Source organism: Microcaecilia unicolor, chromosome 5, assembly GCF_901765095.1.
Source record: "Microcaecilia unicolor chromosome 5, aMicUni1.1, whole genome shotgun sequence".
Taxonomy (NCBI): Eukaryota; Metazoa; Chordata; class Amphibia; order Gymnophiona; family Siphonopidae; genus Microcaecilia; species Microcaecilia unicolor.
In genome coordinates, this window is record NC_044035.1 from 182890831 (window position 1) to 182913726 (window position 22896).

A 22896-nucleotide genomic window follows, 5' to 3' on the forward strand; every position below is an offset into this window, starting at 1 on the left:
AGGGCAAATACATTGTTGTCCATCCCAGGTTCAAAATCTAGATTACCCCGAATGGGAAGTGGATCCGTTACAGAAGGGTCTCCCCCTAGGTATATGACAAGCACACTCTACATCTCCCATATCAGACGAAGCAAGAGTCTGTGATGAAAATGTCACGGAAGGACAGATAGCTGACAATGCAGTAAAAATTATATGGAGCATAGTATGCCCGTTTCATCTCCAAAGGGGTATAATATTGATGATGTATCATCCAGTCACCAATATGGCATAACAAATAAGCTTGGTTGTACAACTTCATATTAGGCAATCCTAAACTGCCCTGACCCCAGTCTCCAACTAAGAACTGGAACCACAATTTATACCTCTTGCCCACCCAACAAAAACAAGATATTAAATGACTGAGACTTTTTAGGTCTTTCTGTAGCAAACGCAGGGAGTGTTTGCAAAGCAAAGCTACTTATGGAAAATTACCATACATACATATAAAACAGCACCACCATATGGTCTGAATAAAAGAGTTGAATGGAAGGCATTTTATTAAGATCAGTAGCCCTTTAATAAAATACACGCTCCGGATTGAACAAAAGTTTGGGTGGCGTTTGTACAAATGCCGTGGCCATCTTGGAGCATTTATCAAGTATTTTTTCCTGAAGCAGCAAGTTTATTTGCGAAACAAGGCGTAGAGAATCAAGATGTGCGAAACAAGGCGTAGAGGATCAAGATGGAAGTCTAATTGCAGGATCATAGGATTGAAGAAACCTACTGAGTATGAGGAGAGTACTGAGGAATGCTTCAACTGGTTGAAGAACTCTATTGGTCGTTGAGCGACAGAATAAAACAGAGCCACAACACAGTTGAATGTGTATTCAAAGGCTGAAAGAGATAAGTGTACGGCTGGACACTGGGGATGAGGGTGCTTATATTCAGTTTGGGTTATACTGCAAAGAATTGACATGGATTGTAAATTATAGATTTCACTAAATTCAATTTGAATTATTTCTCTCACAGTAGGGGTGTATTTGCATATTGGCGGGATTTTTGAGAAACCAATGGTTTTTTTTCTCTGATTAGAGTATTTTTACATTGGTTTGTTTTTTTTTATCCGTTTTAATAAAGTTAAAGGACCAATGATAAGAATACAGCTCCAGTTATATCGTTGGCGCTCTCTTGAAAAAAGAGCAATTATTCTATGTAGAATTACCAAGCTTGGAAGCGTTGAGGTCCGTGGTTGATAAAAACAGTTACTGTGTGCACACATAGAGAGAGATATCCAAATACCATCTGTAGAAACCTGTAAAGAAATAGATTTATAACCAGTGGTCCCCAGAAGATAGATTTTGAGAAATCAATAGCATTGGATGTTGCCATGATTTGGGTTTCTGCCAGTTACTTGTGACCTGGCTATGTGTTATGTTCTTTAAGGATACTATCACATGGCTGCTCGAGCTTGCAATTGTCTGATGCCGTTTCAACTGATATTTTGTTGGGACCACTAGATTTAGTGAAGGCTTAGTATTTAACATTCTTTTTTAGCTCCATTAAATGGTTCCAAAACCACTACAACTTCTGCCAGCAAGGTGTCATCAATTGACACAATTTGGTCAGGAACTGCAAGATTTTAATGTCAGGGGAATGATTTTTCACCGAGTTGACACGCACTGCTTGAATGTTTTCTTTAGTGAATGGTTGACTTTTGTTCTAGTGAGTGTATCACTTTCTTGCACGATATTGCTTACCTCACTGGGGAGATCATTTGGATTTACTTCAGTTTTTGATTGCTGGAGTCCATGAGAGAGAGAGAGGTTATGACCTGTACAACCTATCCAGATCTCATGACGAGATCATGTTTTCATATTAGCTGCATTATCAGTCACATAGATGAGACTATATCAGTGGACATTTTGTTGTGCAAAATTTCTCAAAACAAATCAATGAATATTCTCACCAGTTTAATTAGTGGTCTCCCTCTTTGCCAAAATTGCTGAACACATGCACAAGTTTTTATCAAAGTGAGCGCTTCAAATTTTTTTAATTTTTTTTATTTTAAACTGAGGTGTGTGAAGTTTGAGTCAAGTTGTGCACAGGGAAATAATCTGGCCCCCATCCCCATTCACTTCTAATCTATCCTCCCATTCCCATTCATTTTTTATCCATCCCGGCAGTAGTAATGACTTTTTTTTGTCCCTGTCCCCATCCCTGTGGATTCCCATTGTCCTCAAACCCACGCACACCTCTAAAGACAGCACCACTCTGGCAAGGCTGCAGAAAAAAAGAATCCTACTAAAAATATTCAGAACATTTATCTTTATTCCTGACTTAAAACCAAAATGCATACAATTTACTTACATAATATATATTTTTATAGAAAAATTTCCTTTCAAAAATCTGTAAATAAAAACAAAACATGACGGCTGCGGTCCCACCCCTGCATTACTGTTGTGAGCAATGCAGAGAGCTAAAAATGAAGATGTAAAAACACCTGATTGATACCTTAAAATCCATGTGCTGACTTGCACAATCTCAAAAGGGCTGAGGGAGGGAAGAATGGAAAGAACACTGGGACACAGTGGAACAGGTTGGAAAGCAAAGCTATCAAAAGGGTAAAGGGAAGTACAGAGAATGGGTGGAGAATATAGGGAAAAGGAGGAAGGGGCACAACGGGAAAAGGGAAAACGTGTGGACATGTCAGAGAGGGAGAGGGAGGCACTTGGCATTATGGCATTATGGCAGGTATTCTTTATTTATGATAAGAAATAGAATATATATTAGATATCTTTATTATATAAGAAAACACAACTCAAGGTGGCTATGGCTCTCTCCAAAGTGAGAGTGGACAGCATATGAGTCGACAGAGCAGGCAAATTATGAGCCATGCCTACAAGAGTGCTGGGCTCTTCTTGCCAAGGCAGAAGATACAGGGAGTCCACGTCTTAACGCCAAGCTGCATCTCTGCTGGGTCTACATGCCTCTATCAACCCTTGCAGAAATCCTGCAAGCAGCAGTATGGGATAGTGAAACCAAATACTGAGAAAAGAGCTGAATTCACATCCATCCAAGACTCCAGCCTGTTGTAACCATTGAAAGTCTGAGTGATAAAATGGGTGTCTGCAGCTGGAGTCCTGAAGTTTTTCTTCTCACCAGTCAACATGATACTGTGGTGCTCAGCAGCAGCAGGGTAGGCTACGATAAGGCAGCAACTGCACGGACAGGAGGAGATTTAATACTGTAAGACATCAGAGTAGGAGTCATCCTTCATTGCTGTTCTGACTGAAGATTCTTGGAGCTCAGGAAGAAGTATATGGTATGGTGGTGCCAACCAGGGGCAATCAGAAAGCTGTGCTCGCCATGCTGCCTGGCGCAAAAATCCGTGGAAAGCTGCTGAGTGTTTCCTCCAGGTGCTGGTACGCAAGTTTACCATCCTCCCCTGCAACAGAAACACATTGGGTCAACCAAAGCTTTAAAGAAATAGGTGTTAATTTAGAGAAACAAACTGGAGTCAATATTTTCTCCAACATACAGCCTGTAGAATTCTTTTTAAACACTAGCCACCATGGTCAATCCTAGGCCTGGCTAGTCTGTGCAAGCCTGCTCCCAAATTCTGGCACATATCATCTGTTTCTTTGGTAGCTGCCAGGAGTTATCCAGTGAGCCAGATTGGGCAAGTAAGGCTGGGGAAAATCCTGATTACTAGCCAGGCATCATAGCTGAGCATAGTCAGCGCTCAGACAATTTCCGGCTCTGCCTGCTCTCTACCCCAGCATTACCCGAACAGTTCCGAGGAGATCTGATCAAACTGTCAGCAACACTCTCCAGTTAAGAGCTGCTGAATACCTAGCCAGTCAGCAGGCATTAAGTGGGTAGGCAACAGGAGCCAGGCATTAAAGTTAACCCCACCGTTTCTCCTCTTCAGTTCTTAATTTTCTTTTTTAAGCAGCTGTTCCATAATCCCTGCCATCTGCCTGGGGGTGGCTATTGTGACAAGAGCCACACAACATAATTGTGCAATTGATCCTTGTAATGTCACTGGTGATATTAGGATGCTGAACAAATCAATTAACCACAAGATGCAAAAATTAACTTAGTGAGCAATAACCAAAATATCCAAGTTGGTACAAATCTCTTGGATATTTACCTATTAGTCTGCAGCAATTATTGCTGCCCCTTATCCCCCCCCCCCCCCCCCCCCCCCAAAAAAAAAAATTAAAAAAAAAAGTCCCCAGAGATGTTCATATGTTTTCTCTGCAGGTATTGTTTCTATCATAATTTACATGCCTCGTCGCATAGCCGACCCCCTCTTCTTCCCTGGTAATACTTCAAAGCAACATGGACAGAAGTGTCCATATTGTAGATGAAAGTGACACAAACAGCAAAGGTGACAATAAATAAAAGTCCCAAAACAATGGTGCGGTTAATATAAAAACATATTAACATCTTTTATAAAAACAGTCTTAAATCAAATTCAGCATTAAGACCCCCAGGTTCTAAGTGTACAATTAATGGCAATATATGTTTTGAATCATGTCTTAGTGGATGTCTCATATTTTAGCTATACTTTATGTTATATTGGTGTATGTATGCATTATTGTTCATTTTCTTGTAGACTTCTGAGGCAGGCCTTACAGCCAAAATACAACTCATGTTGAGTCACTGACATTTAATAAAAATCTGCACCACACCATTGTTTTGGGACTTTTATTGTCACCTTTGCTGTTTGTGTGTTGCATTGCTCTGTGAAAGAGTTGTTTTTTTCTTGTTTCTTCGTAGATGAAAGCAAGCAATTTGGCCCCCCTTCAGGTAAAATAGTTTTATTGTAACATGCAGAAATGGCTTTTAATATCACCCTTCCCCATCCTGGTGACCTCCCAGCCAGCTGGATTTTTGAGATATGCTTTATGAATATACATGAAGTAAAGTTTACATATGCTGGAGACCCTACATCTGCAAATGTCTCTCATCCTTATTAATCGTGGATAGTCTGAAAACTGGACTAGTCATCAGGTCTGAAAGCCCCACCTTAGACCAAACAGACCAATATAATTCATGCATATTCACTATGGAATATCCTGAAAACTACACCACCAAAAGAACCAATGGAAAAGAGCAGTGTTATTCACTCCAACTTACCGAGGCCTTCCAAAAGGCCAAGATATTTCCTCATACATATTTATTAGGAATATCTTGAAAGTCTTGACCCATTAGTGTCCCTCCAGGTCAGGAATGAATACAAAGGGACTAGAGTAATAGCCAATGGTGAATTAGCGAAGCAATGACTACCATCTTGACTATTTCCTTGTTAATTCTCAATTCTGCACAAAGCTCAATCAGGATTTCGGACGATTCACAGCACCGAAACTGTACTAGTGTCCGTAATGAACTCATTCAAACAGGCAATCGCGACTGGTAACAACATCCTTCTCCTGCAATTCGACATGTCCAGTGCCTTTGACATGGTTAACCATGATATACTAATACATATATTAGAATACTTCGGAGTAGGAGGCAATGTTCTCAAATAGTTCAAAGGATTCCTGACCACAAGATCATACCAAGTAATAACGAACGAGGACAGATCACCACCATGGATACCTGAGCGTGGAGTCCCCCAGGGATCCCCTCTCTCACCAACACTATTTAACCTAATGATGATACCTCTAGCCAAGCTACTAGCCAATCAAAACCTCAACCCCTACATTTATGCAGATGACATCACAATTTACATTCCATTCAAACATGATCTAAATGAAATCACCAACGAGATCAACCAAAGCCTCCAAATAATGCACACCTGGGCAGATGCATTCCAATTAAAACTTAATGCAGAAAAAACACAATGCCTGGTACTCACCTCACAACATAACACAAAAAACTTCAACACCATAACCACACCATATTGTTCCCTTCCAATCTCACAAAACTTGAAACTGCTTGGAGTCACCATTGATCAAAACCTCACTCTCGACACCCACGTGAAAATCACTCTCGACACCCACATGAAAAACACAACCAAAAAGATGTTCTACACCATGTGGAAACTTAAAAGAGTAAAACCTTACTTCCTGAGACACATCTTCCGTACCTTGGTACAGTCAATGGTAATAAGCCATCTGGACTACTGCAATGCACTGTACGCTGGGTGCAAAGAACAATCAAAAAACTCCAAACTGCCCAGAATACGGCCGCCAGACTCATATTTGGAAAAACTAAATATGAAAGTGCAAAACCACTAAGAGAGAAACTTCACTGGCTCCCAATTAAGGAATGCATTGCGTTCAAGATATGCACGATTATACATAAAATCATTCATGCAGACGCCCCAATCTACATGCTAAACCTCGTGGACCTACCTCCCAGAAACGCCACAAGATCATCTCGCAAATTTCTCAACCAGCACTACCCCAGCTGCAAAGGACTGAAGTACAAACTGATGCATGCCACTACCTTCTCGTATACGAGCACGCAGTTATGGAATGCATTACCCGCAGACTTGAAAGCAATCAACGAAACAACTATCTTTCGAAAATCTCAGAAAACATTCTTCTTCAACAAGGCCTACAATGAACACCTATAATCTCACTAAGTCACCTCACCAACCCACTCAATTATGAAAGCTCACCTTATAAAACTATCCTAATCACTCCCTTCCTTCTTCCCTCCTCCCTACCTGATCGCTTCACATTACTAATTGTATCTGTTATCTTGTTATGACAATGACAACAAACCTATGTAAGCCACATTGAGCCTGCAAATGGGTGGGGGAATGTGGGATACAAATGCAATAAATAATAATTAATGCTGTTGCCGAGTTCCCTGCTCAACAGGAAGCACTGCAAATGTATAAAATAGGTCAGTGTATCAAGGACCCATCTGGATCCAGTTAGAACCAGTTTATTCTGCAACATGACTGTAAAAGGATATGAAGAAATCAGACTCCTGGCTGGGTGGCACAGGGTCAGTGCTATCCAGCTGAGCTGGAAGATGCGATTACAGTTAGGCCTTCTGTTCTTAGGTGTTTGATAACTTCCCCACTAAATGTACAATTTATAATGCAGACTACTGTTAAGTTGGGTTATTTTAGCACAGGACCTCAATGCATAAAATAGGACCCTGTGCTCAAATAATCTGATTTATGGTAAAATAACCTGACTTACACATTGAGAACTTCCCCCCAACCAGGTGTTTATTTTTTGGGCCTAATTTAAAAGACCTAACTGCCATGGCAGTAAATGACCCAGATTTTCAATGCCAGACCTAATCCGGACACCAGTACTGAATATCTGGTCTGACTAGCCACTGGTTTCTAACTGACATTTAGACTACTGTCTGTATAATAGCCTGGATAACATTAGGACAGTTTTTTGCTGACCTAGCCTTATGCAGTCACTTACCTAGATAACCGCAGATTCTACATAGTGCGAATGGAGTTGCACATGCAATTCAGGTTGTATTCTGTATTGCGCGTGCAACTTAATTATCTTAAGCCAATCAGCACCGATAATTGCCAATTAACAAGCAATTATTGAAACTAATTGGCTTTAATTAGAATCTATGCATACAACTTGGTAAGCGTATTCTATAAAGCAATGCGCACTGCCAAAAAGGAGGCATGGCCAGAGGCGGTTCATGGGCATTTCTATAAATTATGTGCACTGTTACAGAATAAAAAGCAGACCAAGGGTGGAAGAAAACCAAATCCAAATGACCAGCCAAAACAAAGGGTAAGAGCTTCAGAATAAGTTTATTGGTACCCAACACGGGGAAACAGCCAAAACTGTGCACTTTGTGAATTCAGCATTCTCCCGTCTGTGCTTTGTTAGCACCTTCAAGTTTTTTGGCATTGTGCTGGAAGCTCATGCTACCCAACCCCTGAGGAAGGCTTTGTTGCCGAAACATGGACCGTGTTGGGTCCCAATAAACTTATTCTGAAGCTCTTACCCTTTGTTTAGGCTGGTCATTGGGATTTGGTTTTCTTCCACCCTTGGTCTGCTTTGCTTGTGTTTCTGTGGAAGGCGTGGACCCCCCTTTCTCTTGTTTCCACTGTTATAGAATACACCTGCTTTTTGGATTATCATTATCACTTCTTTTCACCATTCTATAATAAGTCTGTATATACAGGGTGAGGCAAAACAAGTAACCCCCTATTTGCTGTTTTCTCAGCAGCCAATTGGAATTTCAATGTGAAATTTTACAGCTTTTGCTGAGAAAATGGCAAAAAAAAAAACCCTCTAGGGTCCCCCCCCCCCCTCATCCTGTATATTGCGCGCACACACATATTTCTCTCCCAAAATATGACATACAAACTCATATCAATTAACAAGTACAAACCAAAACATTGACATATTTAATTCTAATCACTTTCCATTTTGGTATGTGTGAACATTGTTCCTATCCATTAATTTTATTACCACCCATGAAAACCAGAATTGATATAATTAGCAATTCACATAGAGAAGCTGAACAAAAAAGAGCAGCATTCCATAGGGGTGGCCCAAGGCAATCTGCTGCCTGAGGCAAAGGTTGAAATGGCATCGCCCCCACCTCATCCTCAAAACTACAATAAGGGAGTAAGGGGTTTGGGAGTCAGAGAAAACAATTAAGCAATTAGGTTTATTATGAAATAAGTATATAAGTATTGCCATACTGGGACAGATCAAAGGTCCATCAAGCCCAGCATCCTGTTTCCAACAGTGACCAATCCAGGTCACAAATACCTGGCAAGATCCCAAAAAAGTACAAAACATTTTATGCTGCTTAACCCAGAAATAAGCAGTGGATTTTCCCCAAGTCCATTTAAATAATGGTCTACGTCCAAACCTTTTTTAAACCCCTCTAAGCTAATCACCTTTACCACATTCTCTGGCAACAAATTCCAGAGTTTAATTACACGTTGAGTGAAGAAACATTTTCTCCGATTTGTTTTAAATTTACTACTTTGTAGCTTCATTGAATGCCCCCTAGTCCTAGTATTTTTGGAAAGAGTAAACAGACGCTTCACGTCTACTCTTTCCACTCCACTCATCATTTTATAGACCTATATCTCCCCTCAGCCGTCTGTCCTCCAAGCTGAAGAGCCCTAGCCACTTTAGCCTTTCCTCATAGGGAAGTCGTCCCATCCCCTTTATCATTTTCGTCGCCCTTTCTCTTCACCTTTTCTAATTCCACTATATCTTTTTTGAGATGCGGTGATCAGAATTGAACACAATATTTGAGGTGCGGTCACACCATGGAGCAATACAAACGCATTATAACATCCTCATTTTTTCTATTCCTTTCCTAATAATACCTAACATTCTATTTGCTTTCTTAGCCGCAGCAGCACACTGAGCAGAAGGTTTCAACATATCATCAACGGCGACACCTGGATCCCTTTCTTGGTCGGTGACTCCTAACATGGAACCTTGCATTTCATAGCTATAATTTGGATTCCTCTTTCCCACATGCATCACTTTGCACTTGCTCACTTTAAACGTCAACTGCCATTTAGACGTCCAGTCCTCTTATAATTTTTCACAATCATCTCGCGATTTAACAACTTTTAATATATATCTTTATATATTACTAGTAAAACAGGCCCGTTTCTGACACAAATGAAACGGGCGCTAGCAAGGTTTTCCTCCGAGTGTGTATGTTTGAGAGAGTATGTGTGAGAGTGACTGTGTGAGAGAGAGTGAATGTGTGAGTGTGTGTGACAGAGAGAGATTGAGACTGGGTGCAAGTGTGTCTGTGAGAGAGAGTGTGTGTGTGAGTGAGAGTGTGTGCCTGGGGCCCCCCCCCCTCCCTCCCAGTTCCAGTGTCACCCCTTCCTCCATGTTGCAGGGTCGTCATCACCCCCTCCTCCCTCCCTCCGAGTTCCAGGGTCGTCCCCCTGTTTTTTTTTCTTGTTTTTGTACAGATGGTGCATTCCCTCCCCCGAGTTCCAAACCCCTCTCTTCCACCGAGTTCTAGGCCCCCCTCCCTCCCCCGAGTTCCAGACCCCCCTCCCTCCCTCTGAGTTCCTGACCCCTGGACCCCCCTGCCGCGACCCTCTCGAGCCTCCCTTCCCGCCGCCAACCCTCCCCCACTGCCGTCGCGTACCTGTGCTGGCGGGGGACCCCAACCCCTGCCAGCCGAAGTCCTCTTCTCGTCCGCGCGGCATGGACGAATCATCTGATCACGGCTGAATCTGTTTGTGTGCAGGAAGTCAGACGCACACAGATTGCAACTTGATCAGATGATTCGTCCACGCCGCACGGCCGAGAAGAGGACTTCGGCTGGCAGGGGTTGGGGTCCCCCGTCAACACAGGTACGCGACGGCGGCAGGGGAGGGTTGGCAGTGGGAAGGGGGGCTCGAGAGGGTCACAGCAGGGGGGTCCGGAAATCAGAGGGAGGGGGGTGTGGAAATCGGAGGGAAGGAGGGATTCTTCTGACATCGCGTTACCATGGGCGGAGCAATTATGAAGCCTACGAACACTACAGGGCTTCACTGCCACGGAGTCAGCTTCAGAACGTTGGAGGTGCGATTATATTAGATATGAACATAAAGCCAAAGTCAAACAGCCTGATGCACTGAACTATATCCAGTGTACCTGAATGTAACTCACCTTGAGCTACTTCTGAAAAAGGTGTGAGCAAAATCTAAATAAATAAATAAATACAGTGGTGGAAATAAGTATTTGATCCCTTGCTGATTTTGTAAGTTTGCCCACTGACAAAGACATGAGCAGCCCATAATTGAAGGGTAGGTTATTGGTAACAGTGAGAGATAGCACATCACAAATTAAATCCGGAAAATCACATTGTGGAAAGTATATGAATTTATTTGCATTCTGCAGAGGGAAATAAGTATTTGATCCCCCACCAACCAGTAAGAGATCTGGCCCCTACAGACCAGGTAGATGCTCCAAATCAACTCGTTACCTGCATGACAGACAGCTGTCGGCAATGGTCACCTGTATGAAAGACACCTGTCCACAGACTCAGTGAATCAGTCAGACTCTAACCTCTACAAAATGGCCAAGAGCAAGGAGCTGTCTAAGGATGTCAGGGACAAGATCATACACCTGCACAAGGCTGGAATGGGCTACAAAACCATCAGTAAGACGCTGGGCGAGAAGGAGACAACTGTTGGTGCCATAGTAAGAAAATGGAAGAAGTACAAAATGACTGTCAATCGACAAAGATCTGGGGCTCCACACAAAATCTCACCTCGTGGGGTATCCTTGATCATGAGGAAGGTTAGAAATCAGCCTACAACTACAAGGGGGGAACTTGTCAATGATCTCAAGGCAGCTGGGACCACTGTCACCACGAAAACCATTGGTAACACATTACGACATAACGGATTGCAATCCTGCAGTGCCCGCAAGGTCCCCCTGCTCCGGAAGACACATGTGACGGCCCGTCTGAAGTTTGCCAGTGAACACCTGGATGATGCCGAGAGTGATTGGGAGAAGGTGCTGTGGTCAGATGAGACAAAAATTGAGCTCTTTGGCATGAACTCAACTCGCCGTGTTTGGAGGAAGAGAAATGCTGCCTATGACCCAAAGAACACCGTCCCCACTGTCAAGCATGGAGGTGGAAATGTTATGTTTTGGGGGTGTTTCTCTGCTAAGGGCACAGGACTACTTCACCGCATCAATGGGAGAATGGATGGGGCCATGTACCGTACAATTCTGAGTGACAACCTCCTTCCCTCCGCCAGGGCCTTAAAAATGGGTCGTGGCTGGGTCTTCCAGCACGACAATGACCCAAAACATACAGCCAAGGCAACAAAGGAGTGGCTCAGGAAGAAGCACATTAGGGTCATGGAGTGGCCTAGCCAGTCACCAGACCTTAATCCCATTGAAAACTTATGGAGGGAGCTGAAGCTGCGAGTTGCCAAGCGACAGCCCAGAACTCTTAATGATTTAGAGATGATCTGCAAAGAGGAGTGGACCAAAATTCCTCCTGACATGTGTGCAAACCTCATCATCAACTACAGAAGACGTCTGACTGCTGTGCTTGCCAACAAGGGTTTTGCCACCAAGTATTAGGTCTTGTTTGCCAGAGGGATTAAATACTTATTTCCCTCTGCAGAATGCAAATAAATTCATATACTTTCCACAATGTGATTTTCCGGATTTAATTTGTGATGTGCTATCTCTCACTGTTACTAATAACCTACCCTTCAATTATGGGCTGCTCATGTCTTTGTCAGTGGGCAAACTTACAAAATCAGCAAGGGATCAAATACTTATTTCCACCACTGTACATACAAAAGAAAAACATCCAGTCCATTGTACCAAGGTTGAGCCCTCTGCTGCTGGTGATGGGAAGTGTCTTTTATTAAGGAGAGGAGGTTCAGAGGCTCTTTTCCAACTGGTAAAGACAGACTGCTTCATATTCCTATACAGAACCTATGTATCAACAAAATCCCTTTTATACAAGGAAAACAAAGGTCATCACTTAGTGAAAATTAATAATAGTAAACTGCAAACTAGAAACAAATATCTAGACAAAATAAAATAGAAAATTAGGTATTTATTTATTGCATTTGTATCCCACATTTTCCCACCTATTTGCAGGCTCAATGTGGCTTACAATGTGTCGTTCAGGCAATTGCCTTACCAGATTAGATAACATTGGTCCACATTGAGCCTGCAAATAGGTAACGTAGTAGATGACGGCAGAAAAAGACCTGCACGGTCCATCCAGTCTGCCCAACAAAACAATTCATATGTGCTACTTTTTGTGTATACCCTACTTTGATTTGTACCTGTGCTCTTCAGGGCACAGACCGTACAAGTCTGCCCAGCACTATCCCCGCCTCCCAACCACCGGCTCTGGCACAGACCGTACAAGTCTGCTCAGCACTATTCCTGCCTCCCACCACCGAGCGGCTCCGCACAGACCGTATAAGTCTGCCCAGCACTATCCCTGCCTCCCAACCAACAGTCCCGCCTCCCACCACCAGCTCTGGCACAGACCGTATAAGTCTGCCCAGCACTATCCCCGCCTCCCAACCACCAGCCCCGCCTCCCAATCTCGACTAAGCACCTGAGGATCCATTCCTTCTGCACAGGATTCCTTTATGCTTATCCCACGCATGTTTGAATTCCGTTACCGTTTTCATTTCCACCACCTCCCGCGGGAGGGCATTCCAAGCATCCACTACTCTCTCCGTGAAAAAATACTTCCTGACATTTTTCTTGAGTCTGCCCCCCCCCCCCCCTTCAATCTCATTTCATGTCCTCTCGTTCTACCACCTTCGCATCTCCTGAAAAGGTTCGTTTGCGGATTAATACCTTCCAAATATTTGAGAGTCTGTATCATATCACCCCTGTTTCTCCTTTCCTCCAGAGTATACATGTTTAGTTCAGCAAGTCTCTCCTCATACGTCTTGTAACGCAAATCCCATACCATTCTCGTAGCTTTTCTTTGCACAACTTCAATTCTTTTTTCATCCTTAACAAGATGCAGCCTCCAAAACTAAACACAATACTCCAGGTGGGGCCTCACCAACGACTTATACAGGGGCATCAACAACCCCTTTCTTCTGCTGGTCACACCTCTCTCTATACAGCCTAACAACCTTCTAGCTACGGTCACCGCCTTGTCAAACTGTTTCGTCACCTTCAAATCCTCAGATACTATCACCCCAAGATCCCTCTCCCCGTCCGTACCTATCAGACTCTTCCCACCTAACACATACGTCTCCCGTGGATTTCTATTCCCTAAGTGCATCACTTTGCATTTCTTCGCATTGAATTTTAATTGCCAAACCTTAGACCATTCTTCTAGCTTCCTCAGATCCTTTTTCATGTTTTCCACTCCCTCCCGGGTGTCCACTCTGTTACAGATCTTAGTATCATCCGCAAATAGGCAAACTTTACCTGCTAACTCTTCAGCAATGTCACTCACAAATATATTGAACAGAATCGGCCCCAGCACCGATCCCTGAGACACTCCACTACTCGCCTTTCCCTCCTCCGAGCGAATTCCATTCACCACCACCCTCTGGCGTCTGTCCGTCAACCAGTTCCTAATCCAGTTCACTACTTCGGGTCCTATCTTCAGCCCATCCAGTTTATTTAAGAGCCTCCTGTGGGGAACCGTGTCAAAAGCTTTGCTGAAATCTAAGTAGATTACGTCCATAGCTCGTCCCTGATTCAATTCTCCTGTCACTCAATCAAAGAACTCAATGAGATTCGTTTGGCACGATTTCCCTTTGGTAAAACCATGTTGTATCGGATCTTGCAACTTATTGGCTTCCAGGAAATTCACTATCCTTTCCTTCAGCATCGCTTCCATTACTTTTCCAATAACCGAAGTGAGGCTTACTGGCCTGTAGTTTCCAGCTTCTTCCCTATCAACACTTTTGTGAAGAGGGACCACATCCGCCGTTCTCCAATCCCTCAGAACCTCTCCCGTCTGCAAGGATATATTTAACAAATCTTTCAGAGGACCCGCCAAAACCTCTCTGAGCTCCCCTCAATATCCTGGGGTGGATCCCGTCCGGTCCCATGGCTTTGTCCACCTTTAGCTTTTCAAGTTGTTGATACACACTCTCTTCCATGAACGGTGCTCTATCCACTTCATTCTCATTTGTACTTTTTCCAGTCCATCGCGGTCCTTCTCCAGGATTTTCTTCTGTGAAAACAGAACAAAAGTATCTATTTAGCAAATTTGCTTTTTCTTCATAGTTATCCACATAGCGGTTTGCAGTATCTTTTAGTCTCACAATTCCCTTTTTAGTCATTCTCCTTTCACTAATATACCTGAAGAACTTTTTGTCACCCCTTCTTACATTTCTAGCTATTTGTTCTTCCGCTTTCGCCAGATGTATCTCTCTCATGGCTTCTTTCAGTTTCATCCGGTATTCCTCCTCGTGTTCCTTTTGAGTTTTTCTGTATGTCTGGAACACCAGCTCTTTAACCTTTATTTTCTCAACCACTTGCTTGGAGAACCATATCGGTTTTCTTTTTCTCTTGCTTTTATTTACTTTCCTTACATAAAGGTTCATGGCCCTATTTATAGCTTCTTTCAGCCTGGACCACTGTCCTTCCACTTCTTGTACTTCCTCCCAGCCCATCTCCTTCCTCAGGTATTCCCCCATTTTACTAAAGTCAGCACGCTTGAAATCCAGGACCTTTTGAGTGGCCGCTCTCCACTTTAGCTGTTATATCAAACCAAACCGTTTGATGATCACTGCTGCCCAGGTGGGCACCCACTCGGATATTTGACACGCTATCCCCATTTGTGAGCACCAGATCCAGCATCGCTCCCTCCCTCGTGGGTTCCGTCACCATTTGTCTGAGCAAAACACTTTGGAAAGCATCCACGATCCCTCTACTTCTTTCCGATTCCGCAGACGGAACCTTCCAATCTACATCCGGCAGATTGAAATCTCCCAGCAACAGCACCTCTCTCTTGCTTCCCAACTTTTGAATATCTGCGATCAGGTCTTTATCTAATTCCTCCAATTGTGTCGGAGGTCTGTAGACAACACCCACATGGACAGAGGTTCTATCATCTCTTTTTAAGGTGATCCATATCGCTTCTTCCTTTCCCCAGGTCCCTGTCATTTCGGTCGCCGTGATATCATTTCTCACATATAGAGCTACTCCTCCACCTTTACGACCCTCTCTATCCTTCCTAAATAGATTATAGCCTGGTATGTTTGCATCCCATTCATGGGAACCATTTAGCCACGTCTCCATGATTGCAACAACGTCTAAATCTGCCTCCAACATCAGGGCTTGAAGGTCATGAACTTTATTGCTTAAATGCAATAAATAAAGAGTAGTATTGCATAGAGAACATGTTTTGCATAGTAAGATGAAATAAACAATTATGAGAGGGTCACAATTCTAAGTTATAGATAAGTGAGAAGTGTTACATTTACAGTTATTGATCATTGAGGTATGCCTTGTTGAAGAGGTAGGTCTTTAGAGATTTCCGGAAGTTTGTTATTTCGTAAATATTTTTTAGGTTAAGCGGTAGTGCATTCCATTGCTGCGTGCACAGGTAGGAAAAACTGGACACATGCGTTAGTCTGTATTTTAGACCTTTACAACTGGGGAAGTGAAGATTCAGGAATGTGCGGGATGATCTTTTAGCGTTCCTGGGGGGGTATGTCTATTAGGTCTAACATGTAGACTGGGGCATCTCTGTGAATGATTTTATGAGTGAGAGTGCATACCTTGAACGCAATACGTTCTTTGAGTGGAAGCCAGTGTAACTTTTCTCTTAGGGGTTTTGCACTTTCATATTTTGTTTTTCCGAATATGAGTCTGGCTGCAGTATTCTGGGCTGTTTGAAGTTTCTTGATGATTTGCTCTTTACAACCGGCATAGAGTGCATTGCAATAGTCTAGGTGGCTCAGTACCATTGACTGTACCAGGTTGTGAAAGATGGTCCTTGGGAAGAAAGGTCTTAATCTTTTAAGTTTCCACATAGAGTAGAACATCATCTTGGTTATATTTTTCGCATGGTTTTCAAGAGTAAGGTTTCGATCAATGGTTACTCCGAGAATTTTCAGGGTGTCTGAGACAGGGAGGGCCAGGTTTGGTGTATTTATTGTAGTGAATTCGCTAGTGTTATATTGTGAGGTGAGTATGAGACATTGTGTTTTTTTCAACGTCGAGTGTCAGATGAAATGCGTCCGCCCATTCGTGCATGGTATGGAAGCTTTGGTTGATGTCATTAGTGATTTCCTTTAAATCGTGTTTGAACAGGATGTAGATCATTACGTCATCTACGTAAATGTATGGATTGAGATTTTGGTTGGATAGAAACTTGGCTAATGGTGTCATCATCAAGTTGAAAAGGGCTGGCGAGAGGGGAGGTCCTTGAGGGACTCCACATTCAGGTATCCATGGGGCTGACGTATTCGAGTTTGATGTCACTTGGTATGATCTTGTGGTAAGGAATCCTTTAAACCAGCTAAGAACATTACCTCCGACTCCGAAGTATTCCAGGATATAAAGTAATATTCCATGATCAACCATGTCAAAGGCACTGGACATGTCGAATTGCAGGAGAAGTATGTTGTTGCCCGTTGCTATAGCTTTTTAAAATTTAGTCAGTAGAGTGACTAGTACTGTTTCCGTGCTGTGGTTAGCGCGAAAACCTGATTGGGAGTCGTGAAGTATTGAGAATTTGTTTAAGTAGTCGGTGAGTTGTTTGTTTACCATCCCTTCTGTTAGTTTGGTTATTAGAGGAATGGATGCTACTGGGCGATAGTTGGTTAGGTCACTTGAGCTCTTCTTAGCATCTTTGGGTATAGGGGTGAGTAGGATGTTTCCTTTATCCTTTGGGAAGAGTCCATTTTGTAGCATGTAGTTTAGGTGTTCCATAAGACTTGATGTAAATTGTTGAGGGGCAAATTTTATGAGGTTGTTGGGGCATATGTCTAACTTACAGTGTGACTTGGCGAAATTTTTAAGGGTTTGGGAGATGCTGTTGTCTGATAATGTGTCGAATTTGGTCCAGGTTCTGACAGCTGGGTATTTACCAAGGGTTGGGTCTAGGCAGTCGAGGAGTTGGACGTATCCGTTGGTATTAGTAAGCTTCATGATTCGTAATTTTTTAATTTTCTCTTTGAAGTATCTTGCAAGATTGTCGGCTGCTGGTGTGTCTATGCTGTTAGAGGTCACCGGTGCAGTGTCTATTAATTTGTTCACGAGTTGGAAGAGTTTGTGTATCCTTGTAGTCTGCTCCGATTTTAGTTTTGTAATATGATCTTTTAGTTTGTTTAATGGAGTATTTGTATTTTCTTTGAAGTTTGTTTCCAATCATTGAGTGCAGAGTCGTCTTTCTTTTTATTCCATGCTCGTTCTAGCCTTCTAACTTGTGTTTTTAGTATTTTCAATTCTTCGTTGAACCATGGTATTGAGTTCTTTCTATGTGAAGTTGTGGTTTAGATTGGTGCTATATTGTCCAGTATGCTTCTGCATCTATTGTCCCACTCTTGTAGAAATTGGTTTGAATCTGTTAGTGCAGTCCATTCATTATTGTAGAATTGTTCCCAGAATGTTAATGGATCTATTTTAACTCTCGTGGTATATGTTGTTCGTTCTTGTTTGTGGTGTGAGACTTTAATTCGCCATTGGAGGGACAGATTTGCTTTGTAGTGGTCGGACCAGGGTGTAGCTGTCCATTCTGTATCTGTTAATACAAGGTTTGAGTCAGGGGAGAATTTGTGTGTAATAATGTCTAGTGTGTGTCCTGTGATGTGGGTTGGCTGCATGTTTGGCCAGTGAAGGTCCCATACTTGAAGGAAGTCTTTACATTCATGCGTGTTTAATGAGTTGAGATCTTTGAGGTGTAAGTTGATATCCCCTACTATAAGAAGGTTGGAGTTAGAGACACATGTGTTCGCTATAAAGTCCATAAAGTGTGTCTGGCAATCATGCCAGTTACCTGGTGGTCTATAGAGTAGGACTGCGTTAAGGTGTTCCTGTAGGGTTTGGTGGTTAATTCTAACTGAGGCAATTTCAAGTTGGGGAAGAATGGATTCGGCTGTGGTTGTGATAGTGAACTGGGATTTGTAGATTATAGCTATTCCTCCTCCTCTTTTTCCGTTTCTTGTCCAGTGGGTAATTATGTAGATGTAGCAGAACCCCAAAGGAGGAAAAATGGAGATGCATTTGTTGCTGGGTCAGGGCCCGCCACCTACCCACTGTGAATGAATACAAAACCTGAAGAAAATTCAAACTCAATATACAATTCGAAAACAAGTCATACAACAGTAGCACCAGTGTTATGATACAAACAGCAAGAACTGTACTTATTACTCCTGGGGGAATTCAGCGCAAACTGATGAAAACGGTAACGGAATTCAAACTTGCGTGGGATATCCATAAAGGAATCCTGTGCAGTAGGAATGGATCCTCAAAAGCTTAGCCAAAATTGGGTGGCGGAGCAGGTGGGGGAAGAGAGGTTGGTGGTTGGGAGGCAAGGATAGTGGAGGGCAGACTTATACGGTCTGTGCCAGAACCGGTGATGGGAGGCGGGACTGGTGGTTGGGAGGCGGGAAATACTGCTGGGCAGACTTGTACGGTCTGTGCCCTGAAAAAGGCAGGTACAAATCAAGGTAAGGTATACACATATGAGTTTATCTTGTTGGGCAGACTGGATGGACCATGCAGGTCTTTTTCTGCCGTCATCTACTATGTTACTATGTTTTTTTACTATAAAACATTTTGGGAAATTCTCCCCCCTGTTTACTAAGCCATGTGGCATTATCGCACCGCCAGCCCTAGCGTGGCTTAGTAAACGGGGGGGGGGGGGGGGGATCTGTGTCAATATTTTAAAATTCTGCATTATTTGTAATTTTTTGTGCAGAACTTCCCCAGTTGTAAGGCCTGACCACTCCCCCAGCTTCTTCCTTACCCAGTAATAATCATTCTCCAGGCTCTACCCCAGGTTCCTAGTTCTTTCTCTCCTCTTAGCTCCCAACACCTACCTTTCTCTATTTGCCCCCCACCTTACCATGTCTTTCTCCCAGAACATGTGGCATAAGAAGCAGCTGCACATCAGACCATTTCCCCCTCCTCTACCAGCCTAGGCCCACTGCTTATTTGAATCACACAGACTCCACATAGCCACGCAGTTCAAATAAGCAATTGAGCTCAGGCCAGTAGAGGAGGAGAAACTGGTCTGATGCAGCTGCTTGATTCTTTCTTGTGCCACATAATCTGGGAAGGCAACACTATAATTACACTGGACCCTAAAACACCCAAGTAAGCAGAACACTGAAGAAACAAATACATTTCCTTTTGTACTATACACAATACATAAACATCTGCAATGCACAATTCCCAACGCTAACATAGTCCAGTTAATAAATTCAAAATTAAGCATATTTTTCTACATTTGTGTTTCTGGGCCTTATTTTTCCATCACATTGATTCCAGTTTCTTTTTTCTGCTTTCCTGTCTTCTGCTAAATCTATTTCCAGCAGCCACTGTTCATTTCTTATTTCCTCCTCTTTCTTCCTTCCCTCACTACATCTGTCTCTGACACATCAGTCTTTCTCTTCAAGCTCTCTCCTCTGTTTTTCTTTTCTGCCTCTCTCCACTCAACTTTCATCCTTTTGCTCTATTCCTTTTCACTTTTCATCTACTTACCAACTTTCCTCTCTTTCCCTAGCTTATACTTCCCATCCTCCTATTCCCTTTATCTTTCATCTGCTCTCCACGTTCACTTTCCTCTTCTCACTCCTCGACATCCCTCCCATGGCCTCTCCCACATGGATCCACCATTCCTAGCATCCCCCCTCCTTATCCTTCACCCTACCCTCATAACCCTTCCGCCCCCAACATCTCTCCTTCCTTCCCTTCTACCCCATTTGACATCTCTCTCTCCCACTTCTGCCTCCCAAGTCCATCTACCCTGTCCTCTCCGTTCAGCTCCCCCGTTCATCTCCCCTTCTCTCCATTTTCCCCTTCACCCTCCCAGAGTCCATCTCTCCATTTGCCCCCTTCTACCTTGTACAGAATCCATTTCTCTCTCTCCCCCTTCAGCCCTCGTCCGAGTCCGTCTCTTTCTCTCCCTCCCCATCTATTCCTAATCCTCCTTCCTCCCTTCCACCCCCTCTGCCCTCCCCCAAGTCCATCTCTCCCTCTCCAATCCCTCCCATGAATCTGACATCTCTCCCTCCCTTCCATTACCCCATCCTCAAGTCTTTCATCTCTCCCTTCCACCTCTCCCTTCTTTCTAGAACCCCAAGCCCACATCTCTCATGCTCTCTCCTCATTCTCCTTCCCCCACCCTACCTAGCAGGCCAGTATTTCCCCTCTTCCTCCAAATCTACCTTTGTTTCAAAATTCACCGGGTGGCAGCAGCGATTCACAGGCGCTGCCCTGCTGCCAGACCAACATCATCTCTCTGTACTGTGGCACGCCCCAATGGAAACAAAGTTCCACAGAGAGGGCAGGCCACAGCAGTAGAGAAAGAATGTCAAACCGGCGACAGGGCAGCATGTGTGAATCGCTGCCTGACAACATTTGAGGTAAATTAAAGGTAGACTCGAGGAAAGAGGGTTGAGGGAGGGTGGAAAAGGGGAGATGCCAGCCCATGGGGGGGGGGGGGGTGTGCAGCATGGTGGCAGATAGAAGGGAAGGAAAGATGCTGGAGAAGGAATGCGGCAGAGTGCTGGCTGACTGCAAGATGCTGCTCCCTTGTACTGCCGCTTGAGGCCGCCACCTCAGCTGGCCTCATTATAGGGCCGCCCCTATAATGAGGGCTGTACCACATGACACTCCATTCTACACCTTATGACAGAAGGTTCCAGTTCCGTCCGTAACTACTCCTTAGCCAGTCAGGTTTTCAGAATATCCACCAAGAACACACAGGAGGTACATCTGCAGACACTGGTGGCAGTGCATGTGAATCTCTTATACAACAACGTGGGTCATTATTCCAACCTGGCAGTCATTGTTTTTTTTTTTAAGCCAGTCACAGCATTTAAAAAACTCATTCAATGCTGCTACATGGATAGGCAGTAGTGCTGAGTATATTTATAATGCAGTGACTACCACCAGCTATCCACATAGCAGTGATATTCAGCTGTATACATACAGCCTATGCAGGTTACCGTACTCTGCTTTTCAACAGACCTAAACTAAATGCATAATTCAGTGCTGTACAGTCAGTTTTGTATTCCTACTCTATCACTGCCCAGGTACATTTTATTTATTTAGATTTTGCTCACACCTTTTTCAGTAGTAGCTCAAGGTGAGTTACATTCAGGTACTCTGGATATTTCTCTAACCACTAGGCCACTCCAATTAAATAACTGGCTGTTTCCATTTAGGCAGCCCAGAAAAATCAGGACCCAACATTTTTTTCAAATAACCCAAAACGTACTATTAAAAAATTACTACCATTATTGACAGATGTTACTGCACGATGCTGTAAAACTGGATGATCCCAGTTTTCAAAATGACATTCAGAAGTGACCAATGAGATCCGTTTTAGCAAAATGGCATTTAGCAAAGATGACAAAATAAGGCATACGGCACAAAATGTTTCCTAATAAAGGTTGGACTAATGTATTTTCAAAGATCATACTAGGGGCATGTTTACTAAAGTACTAAAATGGGTTAGCATGTGCTAACGCAGAACTTTACTGCATGTTAAGCCCATTTCTAGCACTCCTAGAAAATAGCGCAATTTCCAGTATTTCTTTTTCAAGCTGTGCGCTGTTTGCATTAGCACGCATAACCTATTTAGAAGGTACTAAGGGCTCCATCATTATGGATGCACTAACCAGTTAGAACACGGTAATCAGAATGCACTAGCTTGATGGCGTGACCATCTCTCTCTCTGCCCCTGACATGCCCCCTCCAGAAAATACTGTGCTCTTAGCACACGCAAACAGGTTACTTACTGCAGCATGCTTTAATGCGATTTATGGTAAATGTTTTAACATGTGGTAAGCACACAATAGGGCTTACGGCCTTTAGTAGATATATCCCTAAATGTTTAAACAATTGCAAAATATTTTTAAAACTATGTAAGGAGTCCCATTTTTTCCAGACATCTAGGTTTCATTAAAGAATACTAGCACAACTGGATATCAGTGTGCCTAATGTTTACAGCAGCCATAGAGCTGGCATTATGTGCGGGCACCTAAATGCAGCAGTCCTGGATTTCATGCAATTTTATTCAAACACATTATGGGATCTGTGGCACTAATTTCAATGGGTAGAATCAAATTCCATACTGCTTTTGGGGTGCAAGTTCAAATCCAGACCTAGCCAAAATTTTTCTCTTCTAAAGTGACTAACTGGGCAGCTTCGCAACACCATTTCCCTGCATGAAACAGGACATCATATATCTGAACTACACGTCATTAATTCTATGCTGCAGTACATACTTTCCTCTTGTACTATGCCATTTTCTCTTAAAGGGTTCTCTAACAAAAGTAATAAG

General features: G+C 43.2%; 1 protein-coding gene across 1 annotated transcript in view; it reads right to left on the reverse strand.

The window, feature by feature from the left end:
* Window positions 1-2309: 2309 nt before the first annotated feature.
* Window positions 2310-22896, reverse strand: part of RIPOR1 (RHO family interacting cell polarization regulator 1) — a 203455-nt gene continuing 182868 nt past the window's right edge. The window contains 1 exon segment of the mRNA XM_030203645.1: window positions 2310-3424. Within this exon segment, the coding sequence (XP_030059505.1) occupies window positions 3327-3424 (98 nt within the window). The 3' untranslated portion in view covers window positions 2310-3326.